Below are 26,703 nucleotides of genomic sequence, written 5' to 3'. Positions count from 1 at the left end.
TCCTCTCTCTGCCTCAGTCTCCTCATCTGTAAAATGGTATTAAGAATAGTGCCACTTCATAGGGTTATTGAGAAAATTAAATCTTAATACAGATAAAATGCCTATAACAAGTCAGCTACCATTATTAAAGAGACAGTTTTTTATTGTAGTGATGCTTCTATGTATATTTTGTCTTGTTTATGTTTTACCGTGGTTAAAAAAAAAACGCATAGTACAAACTTTACCATCTTAACCAGTTTTTAAGTGTACATATTTGTAATGTTAAGTATATTCACGTTGTTGTGAAACATCGCCAGAACTTTCTCACCTTGCAAACCTAAAACTCTACAGATTAAACAATGCCCATTCCCCCTCCCCTCAATCCCTGGTAACCATCATTCTTTCTGTTTCTGTGAATTTGACTATTATAGCTACCTCATAGAACTTGGACTCATACAATATTTATCTTTTTGTGACTTATTTCACTTAACATAACGTCCTCAGAGTTCATCCATGTTGTAGCATGTGACAGTATTTCCTCCTTTTTTAAGGGTGAATAATAATCCAGTGGATGTATACATCACATCCTCTCTGTCTATCCATCCATTGATGGGACACTCAGGTTGCTTCCACCTCTTGGCTATAGTGAATGATGCTCAGGAGCATCATTCACTATATCACATCTTCTTTATCCATTCATCTGTTGATGGACACTTGGGCTGCTTCCATAGCTTGGCTATTGTAAATAATGCTACAATAAACATAGGAATACAATATCCCTTAGATTAGTGTTTTCATATTCTTTGGGTAAATGCTGAGTAATGTGATTACTAGATCATATGGTAATTCTATTTTTTAATTTTTTGAGGAACCTCCAGGCTGTGTCCCATGGTGGTTATACCAGTTTGCATTCCCACCAAAAGTGAACAACACATCCTAACACTAGCTGTTTCATGTGTTTTTTATTTTAGCCATTCTGACAGGTGTGAGGTAATATCTCATTGTGGTTTTGATTTGCATTTCTTTGATGATGAGTGACGTTGAGCAGCTTTTCATGTGTCTGTTGGCCATCTGTATGTCTTCTTTGGAAAAAATGTCTGTTCATGTCTTCTTCCCATTTTGAAATTAGATTATTTGAGGGTTTGGTAGGAAATGTATAAGTTCTTTATATATTTTGGATATTAACCCTTTATTGGATATGTCTTTTGCAAATATCTTCTCCCATTCCATAGGTTGCTTTTTAGTTTTATTGGTTATTTTCTTTGCTGTGCAGAGCCTTTTTATTATGATATAGCCCCAAGAGTTTATTTTTGCTTTTTTTTCCCTTGCCTCAGGACACATATCTAGAAATATGCTGCTACCGCTGATATCAGAAAAATTACTGCCTATGATCTCTTCTAGGATTTTAGTGATTTCAGGTCTCACATCTTAACATATTTTAGTTTGGTGTAAGGAAGTGGTCCAGTTTCATTCTTTTTCGTGTAGCTGTCCAGTTTTCCCACAACCATTTATTGAAGAGACTGACTTTATCCCATTGTGTATTCTTGTCTCCTTTGTTAACGATTAATTGACCATAAAACTGTGGGTGTATTTCTGGGATTTCTATTCTGTGCCATTTATCTGTGTGTCTATTTTTGTCCCAGTTCTATACTATTTTGATTACTGCAGTTTGTAATATAATTTGAAGTCTGAAATTGTGATACCTCCAGCTTTGTTTTTCTTTTTCAAGATTGCTTTGGTTATTTGAGCTCTTTTATGGTTTCAATTTTAGGATTGTTTGTTCTCGTTCTGTGAAAAATACTCTTGGTATTTTGATAGGTATTGCATTAAATCTGTAGATTGCTATGGGACATTTTAACAATATCTGTTCTTCCAATCCATAAGCATGGAATGTCTACATTTGTTTGTGTAGTCTTCAGTCTCTTTCCTCAGTGTTTTATAGTTTTCAAAGTACAGGTCTTTTACCTCCTCAGTTAAGTTTATTCCTAGGTATTTGTTTTGGTGCAATTGTAAATGGGATTGTTTTCTTAACTTCTCTTTCTGTATTTAGTGTATACACTGTATTTAGTGTATAGAAATATAGTGGATTTCTATACATTGACTTTGTATTCTGTTACCCTACAGAATTCATTTATCAGTTCCAGTAGTTTTTTGGTGAAGTCTTTAGGGTTTTCTTATTTGTACTATCATGTCATCTGCAAATAGTAAGAGTTTTACTTTTTCCTTACTGATTTGGATGCCCTTTATTCCTTTCTCCTCTCTGATTGCTGTGATTAGGATGTCCAATATTATGTTGAATAAAAATGGGAAGAGTGGACATCCTTGTCTTGTTCCTGACCTTAGGGGAAAAGCTCTCAGTTTTTCACCATTGAGTATGATGTTCACTGGAGGTTTTTATAGAAGGCCTGTATTCTGTTGAAGTACATTCCCTCTAAACCTACTGTGTTGAGGGTTTTTATCATGAATGGACATTGTGCTTTGTCAAATGCTTTTTCTGCATCTGTTGAAATAATCACATTTTTTATCCTTTCTTTTATTGATGTGATGTATCACATTGATTGATTTGTGAATATTGAACCACCCTGACAACCCATGAATAAATCATACCTGATCATGGTGAATGAATTTTTTAATGTATTGTTGGATTTGGTTTGCTAATATTTTGTTAAAGATTTTTTGCATTTATGTTCATCAGAGATATTGGCCTGTAGTTCTCTTTTTTTTTGCTGTGTCTTTATCTGGTTTTGCTGTCAGGGTAATGCTGTCCTCATAGAATGAAGCTGGAAGTTTTTCTTCCACTTCTATTTTTTGGAAAAGTTTGAGAATAGGTATTAACTCTTCTTTAAATGTTTGAAAGAATTCACCTATGAAGCCATCTGGTCCTGGACTTTTGTTTGTTGGAAGTTTTTTGATTACTGATTCAATTTCATTGCTGGTAATTGGTGTGTTCAAATTTTCTATTTCTTCCTGTTTCAGTTTTGGTAAATTATATTTTTCTAGGAATTTCCCATTTCTTCTAGGTTGCCCAATTTTTTGGCATATAATTTTTCATAATAATTTCTTATAATCCTTTGTATTTCTGTGGTGTTGGTTGTTATATCTTTTCTTTCATTTCTGATTTTGTTTATTTGAGTCCCTTTCTCTTTTCTTTATCTTTCCTTTTCTTTTTTTTTTTTTTTAATGGGCTACAGGTGTAATTTTGTTGATCTTTTTGAAGAACCAGTTCCTAGTTTCATGATCTGCTCTATTGTTTTTTTAGTTTGTATATCACTTATTTCTCTTTTAATCTTTATTATTTCCTTCCTTCTGCTTGTTTTAGGTTTTGTTTGTTCTTGTTTTTCTAGCTCCTTTAGGTGCAAGATTAGCTTGTTTATTTAACATTTTTCTTGCTTCTTGAGGTAGCCCTGTATTGCTATAAACTTCCCTCTTAGAACCACTTTTGCTGCCTCCCAAAGATTTTGGACCATTGTGTTTTCGTTTTCACTTATCTCCATGTAATTTTTGAGTCTTCTTTGATTTCTTAGTTTACCCATTCACTTGTTTAGTAGCACATTACTTAACCTCCATGTATAAGTGTTCTTTCCCAATTTTTTCTTGTGGTTGATCATAAAGCTGTAGTCAGAAACATGCATGTATGTCTCTGATCTTTTTGAATTTGTTGAGACTTGTTTTGTTCTGGAGAATGTTCTATGTCCACCTTAAAAGAATGTTTATTCTGCTGTTTTGGGATGAAATGTTCTAAATATATCTGTTATATCCATCTAGTCCAATGCATCATTCAAAGCCACTGTTTCCTCATTGATTTTATGTTCAGATGATCTGTCCATTGATGTAAGTGGGGTGTTAAAGCTACTACTATTGTATTACTATTGATTATTTCCTTCATGTTTATTTTTAACTTTTATGTATTTGGCAGCTTCCATGTTGGGTGCATAAATACTTAAAATTGTTATATTTTCTTGTTGGTGTGCCCTTTTACGATTATGTAGTGTCCCTCTCTGTCTCTTGTTGCAGTCTATGTTTTAAAATTTTTTTTTGTCCAAAATAAGTATTGCTATCTGGCTTTCTTTTGATACCCATTTGCATGTTGGATGTTTCTCGATCCCATCACTTTCAATCTGCATATGTCTCTAAGTCTGAAATGAGTTTTGTAGGCAGAATATAGCTGGGTCTTATTTTTTTATCCATTCTGTCACTCTATGTCTTTTTGTTGGAGTGCTTAGTCAATTTACATTCAAAGTAATTATTGATACATATGTATAAATTACCATTTAGTTACTTCTTTTGTGGTTGTATTTCAAGTTCTTCTCTGTTCTTTTCTTCCCTTGCTCTCTTCTCTCATGGTAAGTTGTCTTTATTTAGTGATATACTTGGATTCCTTTCTATTTTTTGCATATCTATTGCTGGTTTTTGTATATGGTTACCACTAGGTTTGTTTATATCTTCTGCATATAGCAGTCTATATTAAGTTGATAGCTGCCTAAGTTTGAACCCATTCTTTATTCCTCTCCCCTCCATGTTTTACATGTATGGTGTCATACTTTACTTTTTTTTTTTTATTTTTAGGAGCCCCTTGACTGATTTTTATAAATACACTTATTTTTACTACTTTTTTGCTTCCTACTTTTCTTACTTTTATTTATGATCTTTCCTTTCCAGTCTAAGGTCCCTTTTAATATTTCTTGTAGAGCTGTTTTAATATTCACGAATTCCTTTAACTTTTGTGCACCTAGGAAACTCTTTACCTCTCCTTCTATTCTCTCTTTTTCACTACTTTTTGCCATTTTAATTGCTATATATCTTGGTGTGGGCCTCCTTGGGTTGATTTTTATGGGGGCTGTCTGTGCCAGGTAGATCTGGATTTCTGTTTCCTTCCCCAGATTTAGGAAGTTTTAAGTTATTATTTCTTCAAATAAATTTTTGCTCCCTTTTCTCTCTCTTCTCCTTCTGGTATCCCCATAATTCAAATGTTGTTATGCTTGATGGAGCATAAGATTTCCCTAAGTTTTTTCTCATTTTGCAGAATTTTTTTTCTTTCACCTGCTCAGCTTGATTACTTCCCATTACTCTGTCCTCCAGGTCACTTATTTGTTCTTCTTACTCTAGTCTACTATTTACTCTTTCTAGTGTATTTTTAATTTCATTTATTGAATTATTCACCCCTGATTGATTCTTTTTTCTCTTTCTTAAGGATTCACTAATGTCCTCCACTCTTCCTCAAGTCTTTGATGAGTATCTTTATGATCATTTATTTACATTCTCTATCAGAAATTTTACTTATCTCTGTTTTGCTTAGGTCTCTTGGTGTAGTTTTGTTCTATTCTTTCATTTGGGATGTAGTTCTCTGTCTCCTCATCATTTCTAACTTTCTGTGTCTGTTTCTATGTATTAGAAAAGTCAGCTATGTCTCTTGCTTATGGCCTTCTGAAGAAGAGGTCCTATAGTGCCTTGTAGTGTAGGGTCCCCTGTTTACCAGAACCTGGCCCTTCAGTGGTGTCTTCTATGTGTGTTGCGTGTGTCCTGCCATCGTGGCTGAACCACTTTTTCCGTTAGTCCAGTTGTCGGCAATGGCTTTCTTTGCCTGTTGTGGGCAGAGTTTGGTCTTTGCGGTGTTAGTAGGCCAGTGTTCGCTGCCTTAGGCTTGAGTTGAGTCAGACCAGACATTTCCAATGATTCAGTAGCACCAAACTGCAGGGCACTTTTTGTGTTGTTCTCTGAGAAGCTTTCACTGGAGAGGGGAGGGCCTGCATCAAACCAACTGTCTGCACCCAACCCACTGCTGGTGCTGCATTCTGACTGGTGTATGTAGTTATCTTTCTTCTCCCGAGGTCAAGAATCACTTTGGAGCAGGGGCGCCTGGGTGGCGCAGTCGGTTAAGCGTCCGACTTCAGCCAGGTCACGATCTCGCGGTCCGTGAGTTCGAGCCCCGCGTCAGGCTCTGGGCTGATGGCTCGGAGCCTGGAGCCTGTTTGCGATTTTGTGTCTCCCTCTCTCTCTGCCCCTCCCCCGTTCATGCTCTCTCTCTGTCCCAAAAATAAATAAACGTTGAAAAAAAAAATTAAAAAAAAAAAAAAAAAAGAATCACTTTGGAGCAGGGCTGGCCCCTGTCAGGGCTGCTAGCACACTGCCAGGCTTGTGGCCCCAGTTTGAATAGGCTCCTGAGAAGAGTGTATTGGAGGGTGGGTACGGGTGCAGATCCTCAGAGTACGTGGTGCATGGTGCGCAGTTTTAACAAGGTTTACATGCGATCCATCAAAACAGGGGATCCACTGCTGCTGCCGCAGGACTGAGGCCCTGCAAAGTGGACAGGTGGGAAGATGTGGTGTTGGCAAGGTTTGCACCAGTCTTCTGGGGGAAGGGGACCATAGTGCCCGGAATGAGGCAAGCCTGGTGGTGAGAGGAGATCCCTGAAGCCTGGATGGGCAGAGCTTGGTGTAAACAAATTAAGTAGTGAAAGTCTGTGGAGCACTGGTTCTTATAGGTGGATGGACAAATGTTTATGCTGGGAGGCTGGGCAGGAAAATGGCACCTGACAGCTCCTTTGTTCCTGGAGGGGTCTCCCAGTTATCTCTGTCCCTCTAGGATATGCTCTAAGATTAATAAATAACCCTTTCTCCTGTATTCCCCAGGCATTTCTCAAAATGCTGCTTCCACGCTATCTATCTCTATGAGCTGTTTGTTACGCTATCTCTTTAAGGTCAGGGACTCAGCTTCCTCTCACCCTCCCAGCTCTCTCAGAGTCCAGTCTACTGATTTTTAAAATTCTAGGCTTTAAGTCCCACTGGTTGAAAGAACTCACAAAATTTGGCCCCTCTGGTTTTTAAAGCCAAATGTTATACAGAATCATCTCTCCTGTGTGGACTCTCCAGTGTGATAGTCTGTTTCTCTCCCTTCTCGGTCCCTCCCTCCCAAGGACAGTCCCACAGGTAAGTTTAGCTTCCCACCAAGTCTTGGCCCTTCCTACCCTCTTCAGTATGGCCTCTTCCTTACATTTAGTTGTGGAGTTTATTGTGCCAGCCTTTGGGTTGTTTTTTGGGTTATTTACAGTGATGTAAGTGTTATCCAGTTGTATCCATGAGATGAAGTGATCTTAGGGTCCTCCAACTCCACCATCTTCCCAGCAATCCCATTACTTGTTATCTTCCGGGTTTTGGTAGTAGCCACTTTAATGGCTCTGAGGTGATATTTCGTTGTGATTGTGGTTTGCATTTCTCTGATGATTACTGATAACAAGCATTTTTTTATATACTTGTTGGCTATTTGTGTATCACCTTTGCTGAAATGTCTGTTCAGGTCCTTTGCCCATTTTTTAATCAGGTTATATGATTTTTTGTTGTTGTTGAGTTGTAAGAGTTGTTAATATATTCTTGATATTAGTGCCTTACCAGATATATGATTTGCTAATATCTTCTCCTTTTCCATACATTACCTTCTCATTGTGTTGATTGTATCCTGTTGTGTATGCAAGTTTTAAATTTTGATGTAGTCCCATTGACCTATATTTGCTTTTGTTGCCTATTCTTTTGGTGTCATATCCAAGAAATCACTGCCAAATCCAATATCATGAAGCATTTTGCCTCTGTTTTCTTCTCATGTGCATTTTTGAAGCAAAATGGACAAACTGGCAATGGTAATAAATAAAACAAACACATCATTCTTAAAAGATATAGATAGCAGAACCCTTGCACAGCAGTGGATTTAGGGCCCTTTCTAATATAATAACACTCCTTACTTCATATGGGACATTTGCCTATATAGGAAAAAATTCAATATTGATCCTGTCCAGAGTCCAGACCAAGCCTAATGTTCTACTGTGAAAATAGCTCTCTGTAGGAAAATAAGTCCCAGGGCATAGTACAGGCTTAGAAGTTGACTGTATTCCCAACCCAGGGACAGAACATTGAAATCAGGACACCTGATTTCAAAGAGGCATGTTATCTTATTTCTTGACTGATAAATACTAACTTATGCAAATAAATTATTTTCTCCTAGAAACCATAATTATCTCAAAAATGTATCTACTCTTAAGAAGCATAAAATATTTGTTTAAATCTTAAAATACACAAACTTTAAATTTGGTTATCAAATATTCTATTTTTAGAAATAATATTCTTAAAATGGAAGTCGATATTAAAAGCAGTTTGTTAGAACCAAATAATAGGTATTTCATAGCATCATGTCATTTCTGATCTAGAAGGAAATTGTGAACTCATTTAAGTCAATGTTTTTGATTCTGGTTGTACAGTAGGATCTGTCTATAAAATGCTGGTGCCTGGGTATTACCCCCCTTCAATGGTTCTGATTCGGTAGATTTGAGAACTACTCAGCTTGTACAACCGACCCCACATCTGTACTTGAAAATGAAGGCATAAAGCCGGTGACTGGTACTACCTTTCTTGACCACTTTCTGTTCTAGCTCTCACTGTTTTGCAAATGCTCCCTGCAAACACGTCATGCTTTTGAATGTGTTACCCTCTGCATGCAAGTTTGTTCTCTCTTAGCAAACCACTAGTTAGGGGTCTTTTATTTTTAAAGACCCAGGCAAATTTTTAACTCCTCTCTGAAGTCTTCCTTGACCGCTTCACACTGAGTTATTGTTCCTCCTTTCTCAACTCATTCCTCTCAATTGTCTTCCCAATTCATCCTTCTTGATATAACCCTTGCAACACTATATCTAATTTGTACATGTCTCTCTGTCTGTCTCTCCCACTGGACTGTGTGCTATTTCAGAGCCAGGACACTATCTTATTTACCTTATAGTAGGCTCTCAAATTATGATGTTGTACAGAAAATTACTTCCCTAAAACGTGCCAGTGCCTAGAGAGAGATGCAAAGAGACTTAAGACCTGTTCCTGTTTCCAAGGAGCTTAAGGACTAACAAGTGACACAGGACCTGCAGGGTCCAGTGTCAAAAGAAATTAACAGACCCAGAATTCTCTCAGATCTGTGATGGTGCCAGTTGACAATTTTCTGGTGCTGCAATGGGCAACTGATTTATTCTAATAACCAAAAAAAAAAAAAAATCTGGTTATGCAAATTCAACTATTTTGAGAACTCTAAGGCAGAAGAGACAAAGAGAATGTTACCAACAATAACAACTTCAGGAACTTTTTTTTTCCATTTTTAACTTTATTTTTTATTTTTTTAAATGTACATCCAAATTAGCATATAGTGAAGCAATGATTTCAGGACTAGATTCCTTAATGCCCCTTACTCATTTAGCCCATCCCCCATCCCACAAACCCTCCAGCAACCCTCAGTTTGTTCTCCATATTTATGAGTCTCTTCTGTTTTGTTCCCCTCCCTGTTTTTATATTATTTTTGTTTCCCTTCCCTTATGTTCATCTGTTTTGTCTCTTAAAGTCATCATATGAGTGAATTCATATGATTTTTGTCTTTCTCTGACTAATTTCACTTAGCATAATACCCTCCAGTTCCATCCACGTAGTTGCAAATGGCAAGATTTCATTCTTTTTGATTGCCGAGTAATACTCCATTTTATATATATACCACATTTTCTTTATCCATTCATCCATCGATGGACATTTGGGCTCTTTCCATACTTTGGCTATTGTTGATAGTGCTGCTATAAACAACTTCAGGAACTTTTAGTGCCACCTTGGGATGGTAGGGTCAGAGAAAACTTTCCCATCTGAACTGGGCTTTGCTTAAGCAGTTTACAAATCATGTAGCATGTTTCCCCCAGAAGTGGTGATGGATTTGCTGTATTCCTTTGCTAAGAGATTTGGTCACTTGAGCTCAAATATCAATAATCATAAGTAATTGGTTATATTCATTTCTTATTGTCACTCTAACAAATTACCACAAACTTCATGGCTTAGAACAACACAGATGTATTATTTTATAGTTGTGGAGGCCAGGGGTCCAAAATGGGCCTTATTGGGCTAAAATCATGGTTTGACAGAGCTACAACCTTTCTGGAGGCTTAAAGGAAGAATCTGTTTCCTTGCCTTTTTCAGCTTCTAGAAGCTGCCTGCCCTTCTTGGTTCATGACCCCTTCCAGCAATTACATCATTCCAACCTCTGCTTCTGATATCACGTCTCCTTCTCCGACTCATCTGCTTCCCTGTTTTACTTATAAAGATCCTTATGATTACATCGGGCTGACCCAGATAATCCAGAATAAGAGATAATCACATCTCAAGATCCTAATTTAATTATACTGACAAAGTCCCTTTGCTATGTAAAATAACATCTTCACAAATTCTGGGGACTAGGGCATAGATACTTTTGGGGGACCATTATTCTGCTTACCATACTGGGATTAGAAATACAGTATATAGCAGCGCCTGGGTGGCTCAGTTGGTTAAGCATTGACTCTTGATTTCCACTCAGGTCATGATCTCACAGTTCATGGGATCAAGCCCACGTTGTGCTCTATGCTGGCAGTGGATTCTACTTGTGATTGTCTCTCTCCCTCTCTCTCTGCCCCTCCTCTGCACTCTCTCTCTCTAAAATAAATAAACATTTTTTTAAAAGAAGTACAGTATGTAGCTATAGATACTTTGCTTGTGAAAATGAACATATAAGTGTGTCCTAATGTATAAAAGTCCCTTTCTAGAACCCAGTGGTTTGCACCTTATTCGAATCAGTGCATTTAGGATATTGATACAAAGAGAAAAGGTTTATCTCTTGGACCTCATCCAGCCACTAGTTATTTTGTTCGTCCATCCATTTTACTCTAACCATCCATCCACCCATTTACCAATTGATCCATGCATTACCCATTTATGCTCCTTAATTTCTGTATCAATCAAAATAAGTTAGGCTTTGCTACAATAACAGCTCCAAAATCTCAATGGCTTACCACAACAAAAAATAATTTGTCACTTACATGTGTCCACCATGTGTCAGCAAAGGGATTCTGTTCACCCTAGGTGCTCAGAAATCCAGGTTGGTGAAAGCTTTATCTTGGCATGTGCCTCCATTGTCCCTGTATATTTGGGAAGGAATATATCAACTGATTCTTAATTTCTTCCTGGAAATGACAGGTGTCATATCTACATGTGTCATTAACCAAAGCAAGTCATATGGCTATATGGTACCCAAAGGGCACAGGGAAGTAATCCTAGCATGTGCCCAAAAAAAAGAAACTGGAAATACTTATTGAATGCCATTAATGGCTACCACAGCTCCCCACACTAATATATTCACATGTCATCTTTCTCTTCACCATAGTTAAGTCTGCCTTCAACTGAAAGTAATGTAGTAAAATACAAAAAAAAAAAAAAAAAGACTAAAATCAGAATTTATGTGTTCTTGCCCTAGTTTTTAAGTAGCTTATAATCTTGTCAATTTTTCTGGACTTGATTTCCCTTATCCATGAATGAGGATAATAATTATTGCTCTGCTGTTCTTTTTTTTCTCCCTCCCCCCCTTTTTTCCCCTTGAGGTATAATTAACATACTGTTGCTCTGCCCTTCTCACACAATTCTTCTGAGGAACAAATGATATGATTGAGACAAAAATCAGATATTTTAAATCTCTATTTATAAAAACAGAGAAGGAAATTCAAAATATATACTCTTCAATGAGATGTTTGTGATGTCCAATGTGTTATAATGGTTAAGGATCAGTGCTTTACCCACTCAAAAGAATTTCTTTTATTTTTAAAATTTATGCCATTCTAGAAGTCTGTTCATTCAACACATGTTTTTTGAAAACTGAGAATTACATTCAGTGTCTCCATTAACTGCCATGATATGGGAGGGGATTTTTTTGCACCATATTCAGTTGTAGACACTTTCTTCGTGTGAAACTAATTGACCCTGGAGAAAATGAATTTACAGTTCATAGCAAGAAGAATATATAAATAGGAAGAAGAAGCAAAAAATAATATAGAAAAAAAGTTCAGATGAAGCAAAAAAAAAAAAAAATTACATCAGAGTTGCAACAAAAAGCTGTAGTCCCAGCAATATTACATCCATGCAGTTTCCATGTTTTAGACTTGTAATTCCATACACTGGAAAATTTTACACTTCATAATTTTTATGCTGGAAAGTTGGATTTCATGTGAAGGAAATGACTAAGTCCAAAATACTCTAGGTTTAAAATGACTCACATACTCTTAAGATTAACAGAACCTAACACTGTATTATGATTTATATATTTGCACTTCAAAATTCTCAAAGGATTTAGCAGTCTGAGACCAAAGATTGGATTTTTCCAAATCACACAGAAGCTTTTAAATCCAAGTTTAGTCTAATTAAAGGATGAATGTGGTGAATTCCATGACTTTCCAACACAATCATATTGTGCCAACTCAAGAAGGATTAGTACAAGACTAACACAGATGTTTCCAAGTTCAATAAAGTAAGGGTGGGCCTGATGTGAGTCGATAACTCTTTTCTAGGCCCTGAAGTTACTGATTTAGTTTTACTGTAAGCTATTCATTAACTTGTGTGAGAAGTGTCAAGTTAACAACAAAAGGCGTTAATTCCATTTGGATTATCAGCAGTGTAAATTCCCTAGCACAATCAAGCCTTTACTGAAACATTTTGGATGCCATCCTATGTCCTCCTTTATGTGATTCTCCAGACCTATATTTTGCCTCTAAATCTCCCATGATATCCCCCATTCAACCAGAACCTATCTGGAGGCACTCTGCTGGGCTTGGGGCAAGGACCAACTTAAAAAGTAGGTGAAATGTGTCTTTGGGATCCTGTGAACTCTCTTTCTGCATCTTCCTCTTTGATGACTTCCATATTTCCTTCTCAGGTACCAAGTTCTGTCCTGTGTCCTTTTATTTACATTGAAATCTATTAGTCTCTTCACTAGCCAAACCCAGTAAGACTCTAAGGAAAGGAATACAGAACAGAGTACATGCCCTGTCCATACCAGAATTTCTGTGAGGCATAAAAAAATATTATAGAAAGTATGCTTTCTGACCCAATAGTACCTAAATGGGTAATAATTTATTAGAAATAAATACAGGTGTTAGAAATACATCCAGGGTTACTGACAAGTTCTACTGGGGAGTTATACCTGGGCAGAGTTTTCCAACACCCCATCCATCCTACCACAAAGAAGATACATGCACTCCTTTACTTTTGAGTGACTCAGAGGAATCTTCTGTGGACCTTTGATGATCCCATTTAGAAATATGCAATTATTAATATATCAGCTAGGCCCTATAGACCTCTTTGATCCACATGCCCACAAAGGCACGCAACCATTCCTTCATTTCCCCAAATGTTCAAAGCCACCATGTTGCATCTACACCCTATTCCAGCTGCACTCTGATTCCAAACTCAAACGCAGGGCCTTAAATTCTGCCTTACGCTCTGGTCCTTGTGTTTGCCCTTGATCTCCTCAAGTACAAAGAGCTACAGGTCCTGGTGTTCCCTGCCTGGGCTCCCCTCTCTATCTCTTGGCATCTCTTACACAAAGTTGGTCTTTGTGACTCCGATCTCTCCTCCTTTTCACGCTCTTCCCTCTTTGGTGCCAACAACTTCTCTCTTTCCCAAGAACAGGCCCTCTCTCATCTTCCTCCTCCTTCTATCTCCATCATTTTTCTGATCTATCATGCTCATCAAATGCAATTGACCCATAAAGGATGATATAGGGAGCCATTCCTCCCAAGGCATTTGGATTTGGATTTTAAAAGGTATCCAGGGGCGCCTGGGTGGCGCAGTCGGTTAAGCATCCGACTTCAGCCAGGTCACCATCTCGCGGTCCGTGAGTTCGAGCCCCGCGTCGGGCTCTGGGCTGATGGCTCAGAGCCTGGAGCCTGTTTCCGATTCTGTGTCTCCCTCTCTCTCTGCCCCTCCCCCGTTCATGCTCTGTCTCTCTCTGTCCCAAAAATAAGTAAACGTTGAAAAAAAAAAAAATTAAAAGGTATCCAAGCATGAATACTTAACTAAAGGGTTGAGTCTTTGATGGTTAATTTAAAAAATCAGCCATAGGTGGGCCCCCCTCAATTAGAAAAAAACACATAAGAGTTTTAGAAATAACATTTCACATCTGTGTTTTAAAAACTGGTTGGATTCACTTTATGAGAAGTGTATTTTAAAAGTTTTATATAACTTTTGAAATTTAAGTTGTGGGAAAAGGCATGGTTAAATTTACGTATAACCAAGGCAGACTGATTCTGTGCATGTTGGGTCTCTGATAAGAAAAATCAAGTGCAAACAAGCTTCTTTGTACTGGATTTGAGAGAGATACATAGAATGGGTTAATCAAGCAGCTGAGAAATCCTCTTTTGATTAAAAAAATCAGCAGTTGGCAAGGTAGTACTTCCGCAACCATAAGCATCTTCTCTGTTCCTAGCCCAGAAAAGGAGTGATTAAAAAGCCTTGAGCTGGCCAAGAGTTGATTACAGTGTGGGGAGAGCTTTTTTCCATAATGAGCCAAAAGTTCACAAGAAGCAGTGGGGTGTGGGAAAAGAACACAGGTTTTTGGAGTCAGGTTTAAATTCCTACCCCAGCTTCTTCCACTGCTGTGTGACCTTGAGAAAGTGAGCCTCAGTTTCCTTACCTATAAAATAGGATTCACAAGGCTACTGAGAAGATCAAAAGACATGGCCAATGCTCTTGGCATGCAGTAGACACTCAATAAGTGCTCTCTCCAGGCACAGGAACACCAGGTGACCTCTTTTGTGTGTTCGTGGTCAGCTTCTGCCCCTTTTCCTTACAGTGCTATTTCATACTTAAATCCTCTTCTCAATTCCCCACCCTTAGTGCCTCAATTCTCTCTCTAGACACCCTTGGCCTGGAGAAACTCCCTTTCCCTCCAGTGAACATCCTTATTTGCTCCCACCCTTGCCCTTTGCCTCTGGTCTCTAAAGATTTCTCCTTTCTGGGCACCTGGGTGGTTCAGGTAGTTAAGCATCTGACTTTGGCCCAAGTCATGATCTCACAGCTCATGAGTTTGAGCCCCGTGTCAGGCTCAGTGCTGACAGCTCAGAGCCAGGAGCCTACTTTAGATTCTGTGTCTTCCTCTCTCTCTGCCCCTCCCCCACTCATGCTCTGTTTCTCTATCAAAAATAAATAAGCAATAAATAAATAAATAAATAAGATTTCTCCTTTATGCTGAAAGCCAATCCCCTTACCTGTGTTCTTTGTCTAATTGTCTATCAACTCAAATAACTGTTCTGTTATTGATTCCCTCTCTACCTTATGTCTTCAAACCTCCCCTATGTGCTTCCCTTGCCCCATAGGCTTTAAGTGAAAAGTAATTTTAAAATTTTTCATTGAACACCTACCCAGTCTCAAACACTATGCCATATATTAATGGGCTATAGTGGGGAACATGGGGCTTATCGAAGCTTCTCTGACCACTGTTTCTTCATCTGTGTCTTGAATACCCCTATAGTGTTCTAACTATGTTGTGGAAGATAATGATATACTGTATTAAAAAATCCAGAGAGGGCACAAAACACTGCCTGGCACTAGTAAGTCCTTATTCAGAGTTAGAATCTAGTGAGAAATACAGCCCTGTAAACAGGAGGTCAGGAGACTGAATAAATAGTTATGGGCAGTTGAGAAGTTCCCATGGGATGACTTCTCCATATAACAGTAAGTAAAAATATGAGGATAGAAGAAAAGTTTGAAATGGTTTTTGGAGAAAAGAAAAGTGAGCTAACTAGAAAAATATCGAGTTAGGGGAACAGTGTTAAGGGCCCTACTGGAAACCCTGGATTTATGATGGCACAAATTTGGGTGCTAGAGCCATTTTCTCCAGAAAAGTCAGCTGACAAGAAGCCCCTTCAGGCCACTACCCTGGCCATCTTCTCTTCCCAGCAACCTATGCATTGTCCCTGGGGCATCTTGTCCATTTGTGTCTGGAAAGTAAAAGTAGCAATAAAATATATTAGCATGTTGAAATTTAGTATTTCAAAGAAAAAGATAAATTCAATCTGAGAAAAAGACAATTTGGCAATCAGAACAAAAAAGGGAAACAACAGTATAAGAACAGTTTCAAAAATAATCAAATCTAACACTAACTCATGTCTATAAAATTAGTAATAAGTAACTCTCAGCTCTCTCCACCAAATAAGGTAGTGGAGGACACCTGAACACTCCCACTTACAATGACATAGTAATACAAGTGAGTAGAGAGTAAGAGCCTCTTCGGCCAGGGGAGGAGTCCAGACTGTGAGCCCACCTCAGGTATGGTAAAGACTATCCCTTCAGACTTGGCATGGACACCTGAGTAGTGTCAGAAGAGGGAACACAGAAGGAAAGAGTTTAGAGTTTTAAACTCAAACACGGATATTTGAGAACTTTTGGAGTTCTGACCCAGTCACCACTCAAGGTAAATAAATCAGGTTGCTTTGCTAAAGGTTCTGCTTCCTAAATTGGAAAACAAGAGATTGTAAGCAGCGATTGTAAGGATCCTGATAGCCTTGCTGACACCATTCATTTTTCCTCTCCATCAGGGTTACCAAGGAGATGTGGGGTTACCTGAAGCAGGAGGTAGATTCTGTGGGCAAGAATACCCAAAGATTTAACAACAGCTCTATATTGCTCATTCCCATATCTATCTCCTGTCATACCACTTTCTGAACTCTGGTCCAATAAGTCTAATTTCCCTCTAAGCATCTCCTCCTAAATACTCCACAGCCAACTCAACCTTGGCAGTTTTAAATCACAAACTGTTAGCATCCCATCTCCTCCACCAGGAATTCCTCTTAGCAGGATGTAACCAAGTCAATTAAGCCAGGATCTCCTCCTCTCCCTCATTCCCCCAATCCAGCCAGTAACAGAATCATGTAGACTCTGCCTCCTGAACATCTGTCTCCTCTAGACAAATCTTTCTCAGCATCCCAATTTCCAGGGTGTAGATGGGTCTGGGGTTCCTGAGTTGAAATAAAGTAGATCAGGGAGAGGAGCCAGGGAACAAGCCAAGATCAGCTCTTCATCAAGGCAGCAGGGAGCCATGGGTTAGAAAAGATAGAGTTGAATTTTTTTGTTTATTCTGGACTGAAACTTATTCCAGAAAAGCAATTTTCTCAAGTATGAAAGAAAAAAAAATCATTATTTAAATAATTACAACATAGAAGGCCTTTAAACACAAGCTGATTAAGTTCCTTTAAAAGTTGACCCAATTTGTAAATCTTATTGAATTTAAATATTTTATACACACCTATTTTAATTCCTGGTTAATTAGTAAAATATAATCAATGTGCCTCACTGTGATTCAGTTATATGCCCGCTGGAAAACTTCACTGACAGACTTAGTAGGGAGAGCTCAGACAACCCATCAACCTGGAGGGAGATCACCTAAGTTGTAGACAAAGCACCAGAGGGAAATGGCATTTTTAAGGTTGGCATTTTACATTTAACCTATGAAATTATGGCAGCATCCCAAATAATATTAAGAATGTAGTTGAAGCTAGTTTAATAGTTAATATTTTATGAGAACTTAAATTTTAAAACCTAAGAAGCTAAGAATACAAGATTATGATATTGCATTATGGAAAAAGGATACAGGCATTATTTCAAAACTTCTGTGTTCTTATAATTCCATTATAATTTTTTTAATTTCAAGAAATGTTTGGGGTGCCTGGGGGGCTCAGTTGGTTAACCTACCGACTTCGGCTCAGGTCATGATCTCGCAGTTTGTGAGTTCAAGCCCCGCATCGGGCTCTGTGCTGACAGCTCAGAGCCTGGAGCCTACTTCAGATTCTATGTCTCCCCCTCTCTCTATGCCTCCCCTGCTCATACTCTGTGTCTCTCTGTCTCTCAATAATAAAAATAAAAAAAATTTTTTTAATTTAAAAAAAATGTTTGATCTAATTTGTAATCAAACACCAATTTCATTCTTCTTCTATGATCTACTGTAGGACCCTCATATTGCCTCAAATACCACTATTAAAGTGACTCTTAACCCTCTGTTAATTTGTTAACACTCCTAGAAATCTTACACTGTTGTGAACATTAAGTTTTGTGAATAGTCCCTTCTATATGACTCCTTCAAAAAGGCATTCTGAAGCAATAAAAGGAAGCAAAACCAGCCAGGAGAGAGAAGGGTTGGCCACTAACTGACCAGATTATCTTAAATGAGTTACTTCACCTTCCTGGACCTTCATCTCCCCCATAAAATGAGTTGTTGACTGGAGTCTCTAAGGTCCCTGACGAATGGAAGATTCCATGATGTTGAGGTTGGTACTGAGGGAAAGGGGTTCTGCAGACCTCCTGGGGGGTGAAGTGCAGGTTATCTGGAATTAGCAGCTATAGTCAGCTAGGGCAGAGAAGAAGAAGAAGCCCAAAGAAGAGACACCCGAGGGCCACAAGAAAGTGAAGAGGGTTAATACTGAAAGCTCAGCCTTCTTCCGTTCCCCAGCTGAGTAATGGAGGCGGCCCAATTCCTTGACTTTATGCCAGAAGTTTTGCTATTTGGCAAAACTATAGTTTACTTATAAAAAATAGATATTTTATGGTGAAATATTCAAGTCTGAACCGTGAAATTTAATTTTTAAGTATGTGTTGCCTTCATGTATTCCCCAGTTGTCTCAATGGAAGAGATTGTCCAATGCAAGGATAATCTTTCCTCATCTTTCTCTTGTGAGTCATTCCATGCCTTGCACAAGTACCAGACATAGAAAAGATCCTCAATACATACACAGACACAATGAGTAATCTTTAATATTTTTATTTATCTTACTTCAAAAAAGGTAAAAACTCTTTAATCCACACTGACAAATATCACATTTCTAGCTGGAAAAGTGACACTTCTTTTTATACATGAGGAAATATAAACACACAGAGAAAACTAATGTTCTCAGAGCTCTTAGTGAAAGAATGGAAAACTTTCCTTGTCTCTGGAGTACAAGTCTTAACCAACCTCTTTACTTCCCCTGAAGAACCACTGTGGGCACACAACAAAATTTAATGAACTTGCGTTAGCATAAGACCTTATTTCCTTCTAATGGCTAATCACACACACCACCTTTATAAAATTGCTGAATTTTCATTTCTGAAGGAAATGGCACTGGATACGCTTAGCATAAACTTTAGTAATGCCTGAGGCTTTATTCGGATCAAATATCCCAGGTGAGGAAGACCAATTTATGGATATTTAAATTGCTTCCCAAATACTATTTCTGAGATCAAAAGTACTTCAACTTTCTAAAGCACAAGAAAAGGAGAAAAAAAAAATCTTAAACATAAAATAACACATCATTTCATAACCCAAGGGGAGAAACCTCATGCACCATTGCAGATTCCTTATTTGAACACTTAAAACCATAAAGGAATTTTTGTACCTATTTAGTACACAGCTCAGGAATCTTACAGGAAGAAAGAATATTTATGTTCTGTTGGCACCCACTACCACCTTCCTGAGTAGTCACACCATTGGGTTTGCCTTATTTACTCAGTTCCACCATTGTCTGTCTTGGCTGTCATCTTTTATTATGAATCTACATCTCCAGCTAACCCTTTGCAGTTAGCATCCTGATCACATGAAAAGCCAGGGTAAAGGACAATCTGACACTTGTGGGCAAAATAAATAAATTTAAATAGAAATAAGGAACTGCATCTTAACCCCAAGAGGATGACTCATTGTCCTTTTAAATGATCTCCTTCCCATGAGGCCAGATTGTCCACAATTTCTCCATTATCCCTAATTTCTCACCCCCTCTGTTATCCAAAGTAACCTAATACAATTTCCAGATCTGCTGCTGAGAGTTCCTAAATCCTGATTTTTCTGGGCAGAAATAAGCAAAAACATAGAAGCGTGGAAATGGTCAAGAGTTACCTCCAGACATAAATTACCATTTTCGTGTTTATAAATATTGTGTCCTAAATATGGTCCAAGAGAGGCCTCTGTTGGTAAGAAAGGATATGGGAAGAAGGTTTAGAGCATTCCTACGTCTGTGGACATATAGAAATATGCAAATTTTATATCATGCAAATATTATATCATCACAAATTCCTGGAGAGACCTGTTTAGGGTGATGTGTCAAGCATGGACTAGCTCACCGCCCAGGGAACATCGAGACACACAGTTCTGTCTCTCTCATGGGGCGTCCACATCCACACTCTCATCTGAGCTACCCAACAGCGCCTACAACATGAGGTAGTCCTTACAGTGCCCAGATCAGCCCTGAGAAAATTAAAGTTGACAGGAATCAGAGGAGTTGTTTCAACAGTGATACTAAAACGATGACATTTTGTTACAACTCTTTCCCACCAGTTTGCTGACCTGTCATGTGATAAGTTTTTGTTTTGTTTTGTTTTGTTTTTTGTTTGTTTTTTTTTAGCTTCATAGAAACAAAAATAAGAGATTAAATGCTAGATACAGAGGCAATACTCATAAATACTGGTTTATCAACATAGCTCCATTGATTCGAAATCTTGTCTCAGCCCGTTGATAAAACACTCACAGGAGCTATATGTGAAGAATAAGAAGCACTGCTTAGAGAAAGAGGTGGAGGGTTGGAGGATTCCATGGAATTCCATGGAATTCCATGGAGGGAGAGGAACCAGAGCAGTGACACACAGGTGACAGACTGGGGAGTCTTTCAGCTGTAAGATGGCCAAGGAAGTGAATGGCCAACCGCTGTCATGGCCAGGTAGGCATGCTCTTTACAATCACTCACTATTTTAAACATGATATGTCTCTACTCTGCTTGTCTGGGGAGGGAGGGAACACTTCTTAATAAACCTGGTTTTTGCATTTGACTTTTAATTTCCTGAATTCTCCGTGAAACTAATTTCATCCAAGTTCAGTTTGAAAAAAATGTAGTCACTTCTTTCAGCTCTATTTTCTGCCACTCACTCTCTCAGGTCACAATACAAAGAGCAAGTTCCCCGAGGAACAGATTTGTTCTATGATTGACAAGAGAAAGGAAAAAAAAAAAAAAAAAAATATATATATATATATATATATTTCAAATGGTAAGGGTGAGACATCTAGGAAACATTTTCTAGGTTTCTAGGAAACATGTAACCTACAGCACAACCAAAATGCAGCTGGCGGGGCTTCCAGACTCCACAGCTGCCCCTGCCCCTGAAATTGGACCACTCAAATTGGGGGCGGGGGAGGGGAAGCGTCTCCATTGTAAGAGACCCTCAGCAAGTCTGTGCCTGAGAAGCCTAGATGCCCCTTCTCTTCATCTGCAAAGCACCACCCTGCTCTGTCCTTGCCTGAAACCACATTAACACTCAGAAAATTCCAAGTAGGTCCTCACGAGAGATTGCAACATCCTAGAAAAAAAGAGTCACATTTATTAATTCCATAAATAATACTTTTCTTGGCTACACACAAGCATAATCTCATTGATTTTCATAATCTTTCTTTTGTGCTTGTCTCAGCAGCTAGCTATAGTACGTGTTGATTCAGCATTTGGATTCCACCAGTGGGTTCCCATCACTGCTGAACCACCTGAAAACCACCTGGACATTAACCTGGGAAGACTTCTGAATTAAAGTTCCTAGAAAGTTACACAATATCTAATGAGCCATTCTTACCTTGCAAAGACAAAAGAGCTCCACCACAACATGCACACACATGGACACTTAAACCACCTAGGAGCCATTCTTACCTAAAATGATCGTAATTAGAGGACTCTCTCAAAGTACAAGAGATTTGGGTTCTAGGCCCAATTCAGTCAGTTCTCTTCACTCTTGTCACCTTTTTCTTCTCTCCAGCCACACTACGTCCAAAGACCTGAGCTAATGTCCTTCTTTAGCTTCCCTTCCTGTGAGACTAATCCTGTCCTGTTCTCACCATTCTCATCCTATCAAAACCCATGCTTAGGCAGTTAGCAGAATTGAAGAGTCTAATAAATTAACCCTTATTAATGTTATTTTTTAAGTTTATTCATTTTTGAGAGAGAGACAGAGTGTGAACAGGGGAGGGGCAGAGAGAGAGAGACACAGAATCCAAAGCAGGCTCCAAGCTCTGAGCTGTCAGCATTAAAGACATGCATAACAGTGCCCCTTTTATCCAAATAGAAGAACAAAAACAAAATAAAGAATTCTATAATAACTCACATGAATGAGCTCTATTAATGTAAGGCAACGTGCTGTACATTAAGCACATACTATGGTGAAGGACAAGAGTGTCACATTAATCAGTCACCTGACACTCTCTAATTAATCATTTTAGCCTCCAGTCACATTGTCAAAAGCACAATGTCAAGTGCTTTGGTCAACAGAAAGTATTACGTACATGAAATCTGTATCTTGAGGATTTGAGTCCCTCACAAAGTCCATGTATCCCATGCCGGCTCGCCTTTCTCTCCGCCCGTTGATGAGGATTTCACATGGGCCGAAGAGGATGTGCATCTTCGTGGGCCAGGTCTCCGTTTGGACTGGACTATGCACCCCCCTCCGCCCCCCGGCCCCCGGCTGCCTGGCGTTCCCTCTTCAGACCCACTCGGACTTTCTGGATCTCGGGTTGGCGGGCCGGTCGGGGGGCTGCAGCTGACCGGACGGACAGCGCCGGGCCAGCCGGCTCTGAGGCGCTAAGGGGTGCTCCTCTGACCTTGTGGGACCCTCGTCCCTTGGGTCCCCGGAGGCCTCTCTGTGGGGCCTGCTCCCCGGCTCTTTGCAAGCCACGGCCAGCTTGTCGCTGGCTGAGGACATCACCTCACTGTCCTCTTCATCAGGAAGTCCCGTCCGCCCTGATGCGGCGGACTTGCGGCTGGGGCTGTCTGCACGCTCCCCTGCAGCCCACGGGCCGGGGTGGACAGACGCCCCCACCTCTGCCCACCCACTGCCGCCGCCGGCCACCTGACCTGGCCTCGAGCCCAGGCTCCGCGCAGGCCGTGGCCGGGGGAGAGGGGCGGCTGCGCGCCCGCGCGCGCTCGCCCTCCTGTGCACGCTGCAGAAGAGGTCCGCCACGCTGAGCACCAGAGACAGCGCGCTGACCGCCCACATGAAAAGCGTCATAATGGACTTCTCTGTGGGCCTAGAGATGTAACAGTCCACCACGCTGGTGCAGGGAGAGTGCGTGCAAGAGAATCTCTTTGGGACCAAGAATCCAAATAGGAGGTAGTGCGAGGCACCAAAAGCTGCCTCGGTCAGCATCCGAAGAAAGAGGTGGACGATGTAGCCAGAGGAGAAGTCTGGCACGGTCAGGAGGCGCCGCTCCCTGTCCCCGGGGCTCAGGTCAGCGGGGTCAGGGCCCCCGGGACCGCCGTCCAGCCCGCAGAGTCCGCGGGCGGCTAACACAGCCCCCCTGTGCAGCACGTAGACGCTGAAGACGGCAGAAGGGAGGAGCACGGACACACTCTGGATCAGCCAGAACCGCAGCTGGGACACCGGGGAGAAGATGTCGTAGCAAACATTGGCGCATCCTGGCTGCAGGGTGTTACACACAAACCTCTCCTGCTCGTCCTGGTACACGGGGGAGCCTGCCAAGATGATCACCACCATCCTCAGCAGTATCATGAAGATAAGCCATACCTTCCCTAGAAAGGAGGAAGCAGGAAGGGCACCATCACCAGCATACAAACACATTTCCACCCAACACCATGTCTTAAGTATTTACAGGGTGGAGGCTGGAGAACTGAGAGGTCAGTAAGCATGTATTTTAGTCACCGCTACAGCCTCTGCTACTTAGCTCATCTGCCAAATATTTATGGAGCACTTGCAGTGTGTCAGGCGCTGTGCTGGGCTAGTTGTTTGTTAAAGGCTTTGAGATTTTAAAGAAGTGTTAGAGACTAAAGATGTTTGATTTGACTCCACTAATTCAGATTTGTGGTAATGTCTCCCGGACTGAAGCTTCTAGAAAGAAAGTTGAGCTGAGCAAATTAATGATGGAAATAAGATCTTATTCTCTATAGATAATAAGCTTTTGAAAGGCTGTTAGCACATTTGTGTAACTGTGTGTAGCTGCTAATTTTAATTTAGTGGTCTTTATTTATGATAGTGGTCCACAAGATCTTTACTGTTGCTTTATGGTCCTTGGAATCAAATTTCTTTAACAACATTCAACTTTTCAGGTTTGTCAGTGACTCAGAATTCCTTTTCCTTCTATTCCAGTTGTTATGATATATTGAGATTCCTCTTTCTTCAGTTTATCATGAATAAATGAGACCAACCTAGGAAATCAAAATAACCTCAAGTCCAATTTTCATGTCATGAGTTAACTCTTTCCTAACATGTTTAAGACTCAGTTAAAATAATCTGCAAATATTTTGTTTTGTGACAAGATGCAGAAAACGTCACCTGACATCAGAAAAAGCACTGTTATAAACAAAGGCAGTTAAACTCAAAGAATAGAATTATGTGATCAGGTCATTGACTCAAACTTGTAAGACCAAGTTGACTTTGTTTAAATTCTACAAAACAATGAGTAAGAAAAATATCAACCACTTCATGGGTATATTTTAATCCCTACTCAATTCCTTTTTCCAGGAATTCCATACTTCTCTGAAAATTTAATACGTCTGCATCAAACTCAGAAATATTTATTACTTTCTTAAAAAAATAAACTAAACTTTGGATCTGGCTTGAAATACACAAGAGAAATTACTAATCTTTTACAAATTAAACTTCAAGAAAAAGATGAACAGGAAGAAAGTGTAATCAAGGCATTAATCTCTCTTTAATTTTTACTATACTGTTCCTTCTCCTGATAAAGTAGCCAGAGAAGAGTTACACAAAGATACTACTTCCTTTTGCTTCAGTCCTTCAGGCTCAGTACCTGAATGTCAGCAAGAACAGGCCCCAGCAGAGAACACTCACATCCAAGCCTTCCTTAAACGATGGTAGAGCTGTGGCGCGATTAAAAGTAAAGCTTGAGCACACAGCTCCCTTTCTTCATGCAATAAACAGGCCAGGCAACGTGATGAAAACAAAAACACAAGAGCTTTGGAGCTGTTTCCTATACTTACCCACAATGGTCATGTTGCAATTGAAGGTGATGAGAAGGAATCCCAGCAGGTCCAAACGTTCCATGCTTCCTAGCGTCACAGACTCAAGGTTGTTGGAGACATCGGAAGCCTGTGTTCTCCAAGAAAGTGGAAAATCTTTGCTGGAATAAATGTATCTTCCCTACAAAAGACTTAAAGGTGAGAGCTGCAGATATAAAAGGAAAGCTTGGAGCCCAGGAACGGGGTGGGCGGTGGGCGATTTTTCCATCTCCGAGTTGAGACAGCCCTGAGCTGTCCTCTGAGGCAAAGCGTTCTTGACAACTGCAGTGACCAGAAGACAGCAGGAGTCGTCTCTCATTGTGGGTTATTCTTACCCTCTTGGGACATTCCAGGCCCGTGGCAGTGCTCACATGTCTCTACTGGGCAAGCCAGATGCTTCAGGATATAATAGAAGCTACTACATTTAACCCAAGAAACAGTTCTGTTAACTGGCCAAGGAAATTTCGCCACTAAAAAGGTGTTTTCTTCTTGCAAACATTTCCATAACCCCTCACCTATTAAAGAAGCATTAAAATATTCATGTTTTGTCTTCTCTATGAAGCATAAGCCATCTTAACTCTGGCATGCAAGGGTCTGGCCCTCATTCTGAATTCCTACACCATGGATAAAAGCATAAGTCTGCATCTCAGACATGTGTCCCAGCTTTAGGCTGTGACTCAGTGACTCTCTAGCTATTTCCTGTTTGGGTGAGTGATGAGAGCTTTTTTATTTTTTTTTATTATTTTTTTTTTAAATTTTTTTTTTCAACGTTTATTTATTTTTGGGACAGAGAGAGACAGAGCATGAACGGGGGAGGGGCAGAGAGAGAGGGAGACACAGAATCGGAAACAGGCTCCAGGCTCTGAGCCATCAGCCCAGAGCCCGACGCGGGGCTCGAACTCACAGACCGCGAGATCGTGACCTGGCTGAAGTCGGACGCTTAACAGACTGCGCCACCCAGGCGCCCCAGAGAGCTTTTTACTTGGATACAAAAGGCCTGGGTACAAAGCCTGGGGCAGCTACCTGGTCAGTGGGGGAAGTCACTGAATCTCCCTACATATCCTCATAAGGATCAGGATCCCTGCATTAGGGAGAATCATGCTGTTTCATTCAGGGTTTGTGGGAGGAAGACACAAAATGATGATGTTGAGAGCACCTAGCATGTAGTGGGTGTGCAACAATCACTGGAATTTCCATCCCTAACTGGCCCCCAACACCTTCATAGATTGCGTCTTCCTTTTGTCTCTCCCAGCCCCATCTAGCCAGGGCTGCTCCCGTTGAATCAGCTTAATAAATGTCCATTAAATTTGTAATAAAGTATCACCGTCTGGACCTGCTGACATCAATCACAGTTGCATCAAAATCCTCTCGTGGCTGTCACCTTTATAGCTAGGAGGAACCCATCTTGCAAGGCTGGGGATCTATCATCAGGCTGGAAATTGTGAACTTTAAAAGGAATGATTTCAATTTTCCATGAAAGCTATTCTTTTATTCCCATCTTTTCTTCATTTCTGATCTATTCTTGACTTTAGTAATATCCCTAAAAAGATTCCCAGAAGAGGAGTACAACAAAGCTACTTTCATCTTTATTCACATGACACATTTCCACCCACAGAAAACATTTTGACCCCCTTAAAAGGCACAGTAGTTTTGCTATATTTTAGTCAAATGCTTCAACATGAACAATGAAATTTAGAGAAATTGTAGTTAAGTAAAAAATATTGAAATAGCCATGTGGTTCCAGTATAAAATAAAGGAAAATATCTTTGCTTCCTAATAGACTGTTTGTGATACTGCTTAAAATCTGAAATATCAGGAAACTAATTTCTGAATTTTGCTGTGTGATATATTCTGTGCTGATTTATTCTGAATGCAGAATAAAATAGAATTTTACA

The 26,703-nt window shown here is 39.8% G+C and overlaps 1 protein-coding gene across 1 annotated transcript; it reads right to left on the bottom strand.

Annotated features, from left to right (window-relative positions):
* Positions 1–18,578: 18,578 nt before the first annotated feature.
* GJD4 (gap junction protein delta 4) lies at positions 18,579–25,526 on the bottom strand. Its single transcript, XM_045464339.1, has 2 exons — positions 24,791–25,526; positions 18,579–23,362 (listed from the first exon to the last, which is right to left on the bottom strand). The coding sequence occupies exons 1-2, from the start codon at positions 24,852–24,854 to the stop codon at positions 22,317–22,319; spliced, it is 1,110 nt and encodes a 369-aa protein (XP_045320295.1). The 5' UTR covers positions 24,855–25,526; the 3' UTR covers positions 18,579–22,316.
* Positions 25,527–26,703: the final 1,177 nt, after the last annotated feature.

This window comes from Leopardus geoffroyi, chromosome B4 (genome assembly GCF_018350155.1).
Source record: "Leopardus geoffroyi isolate Oge1 chromosome B4, O.geoffroyi_Oge1_pat1.0, whole genome shotgun sequence".
NCBI classification, from domain to species: domain Eukaryota; kingdom Metazoa; phylum Chordata; class Mammalia; order Carnivora; family Felidae; genus Leopardus; species Leopardus geoffroyi.
Note: the sequence above shows the minus strand (reverse complement) of the source record. Positions and strands in the feature narration are given on the sequence as shown.

Bases quoted from the DNA above. Each gene is read 5' to 3' on its own strand.
- GJD4 (XM_045464339.1), bottom strand. From the start codon at position 24,854: ATGGAACGTTTGGACCTGCTGGGATTCCTTCTCATCACCTTCAATTGC. The intron at 23,363-24,790 runs GTAAGTATAGGA...CCTCCTTTCTAG, and splicing joins TTGCAACATGACCATTGTGG to GGAAGGTATGGCTTATCTTC.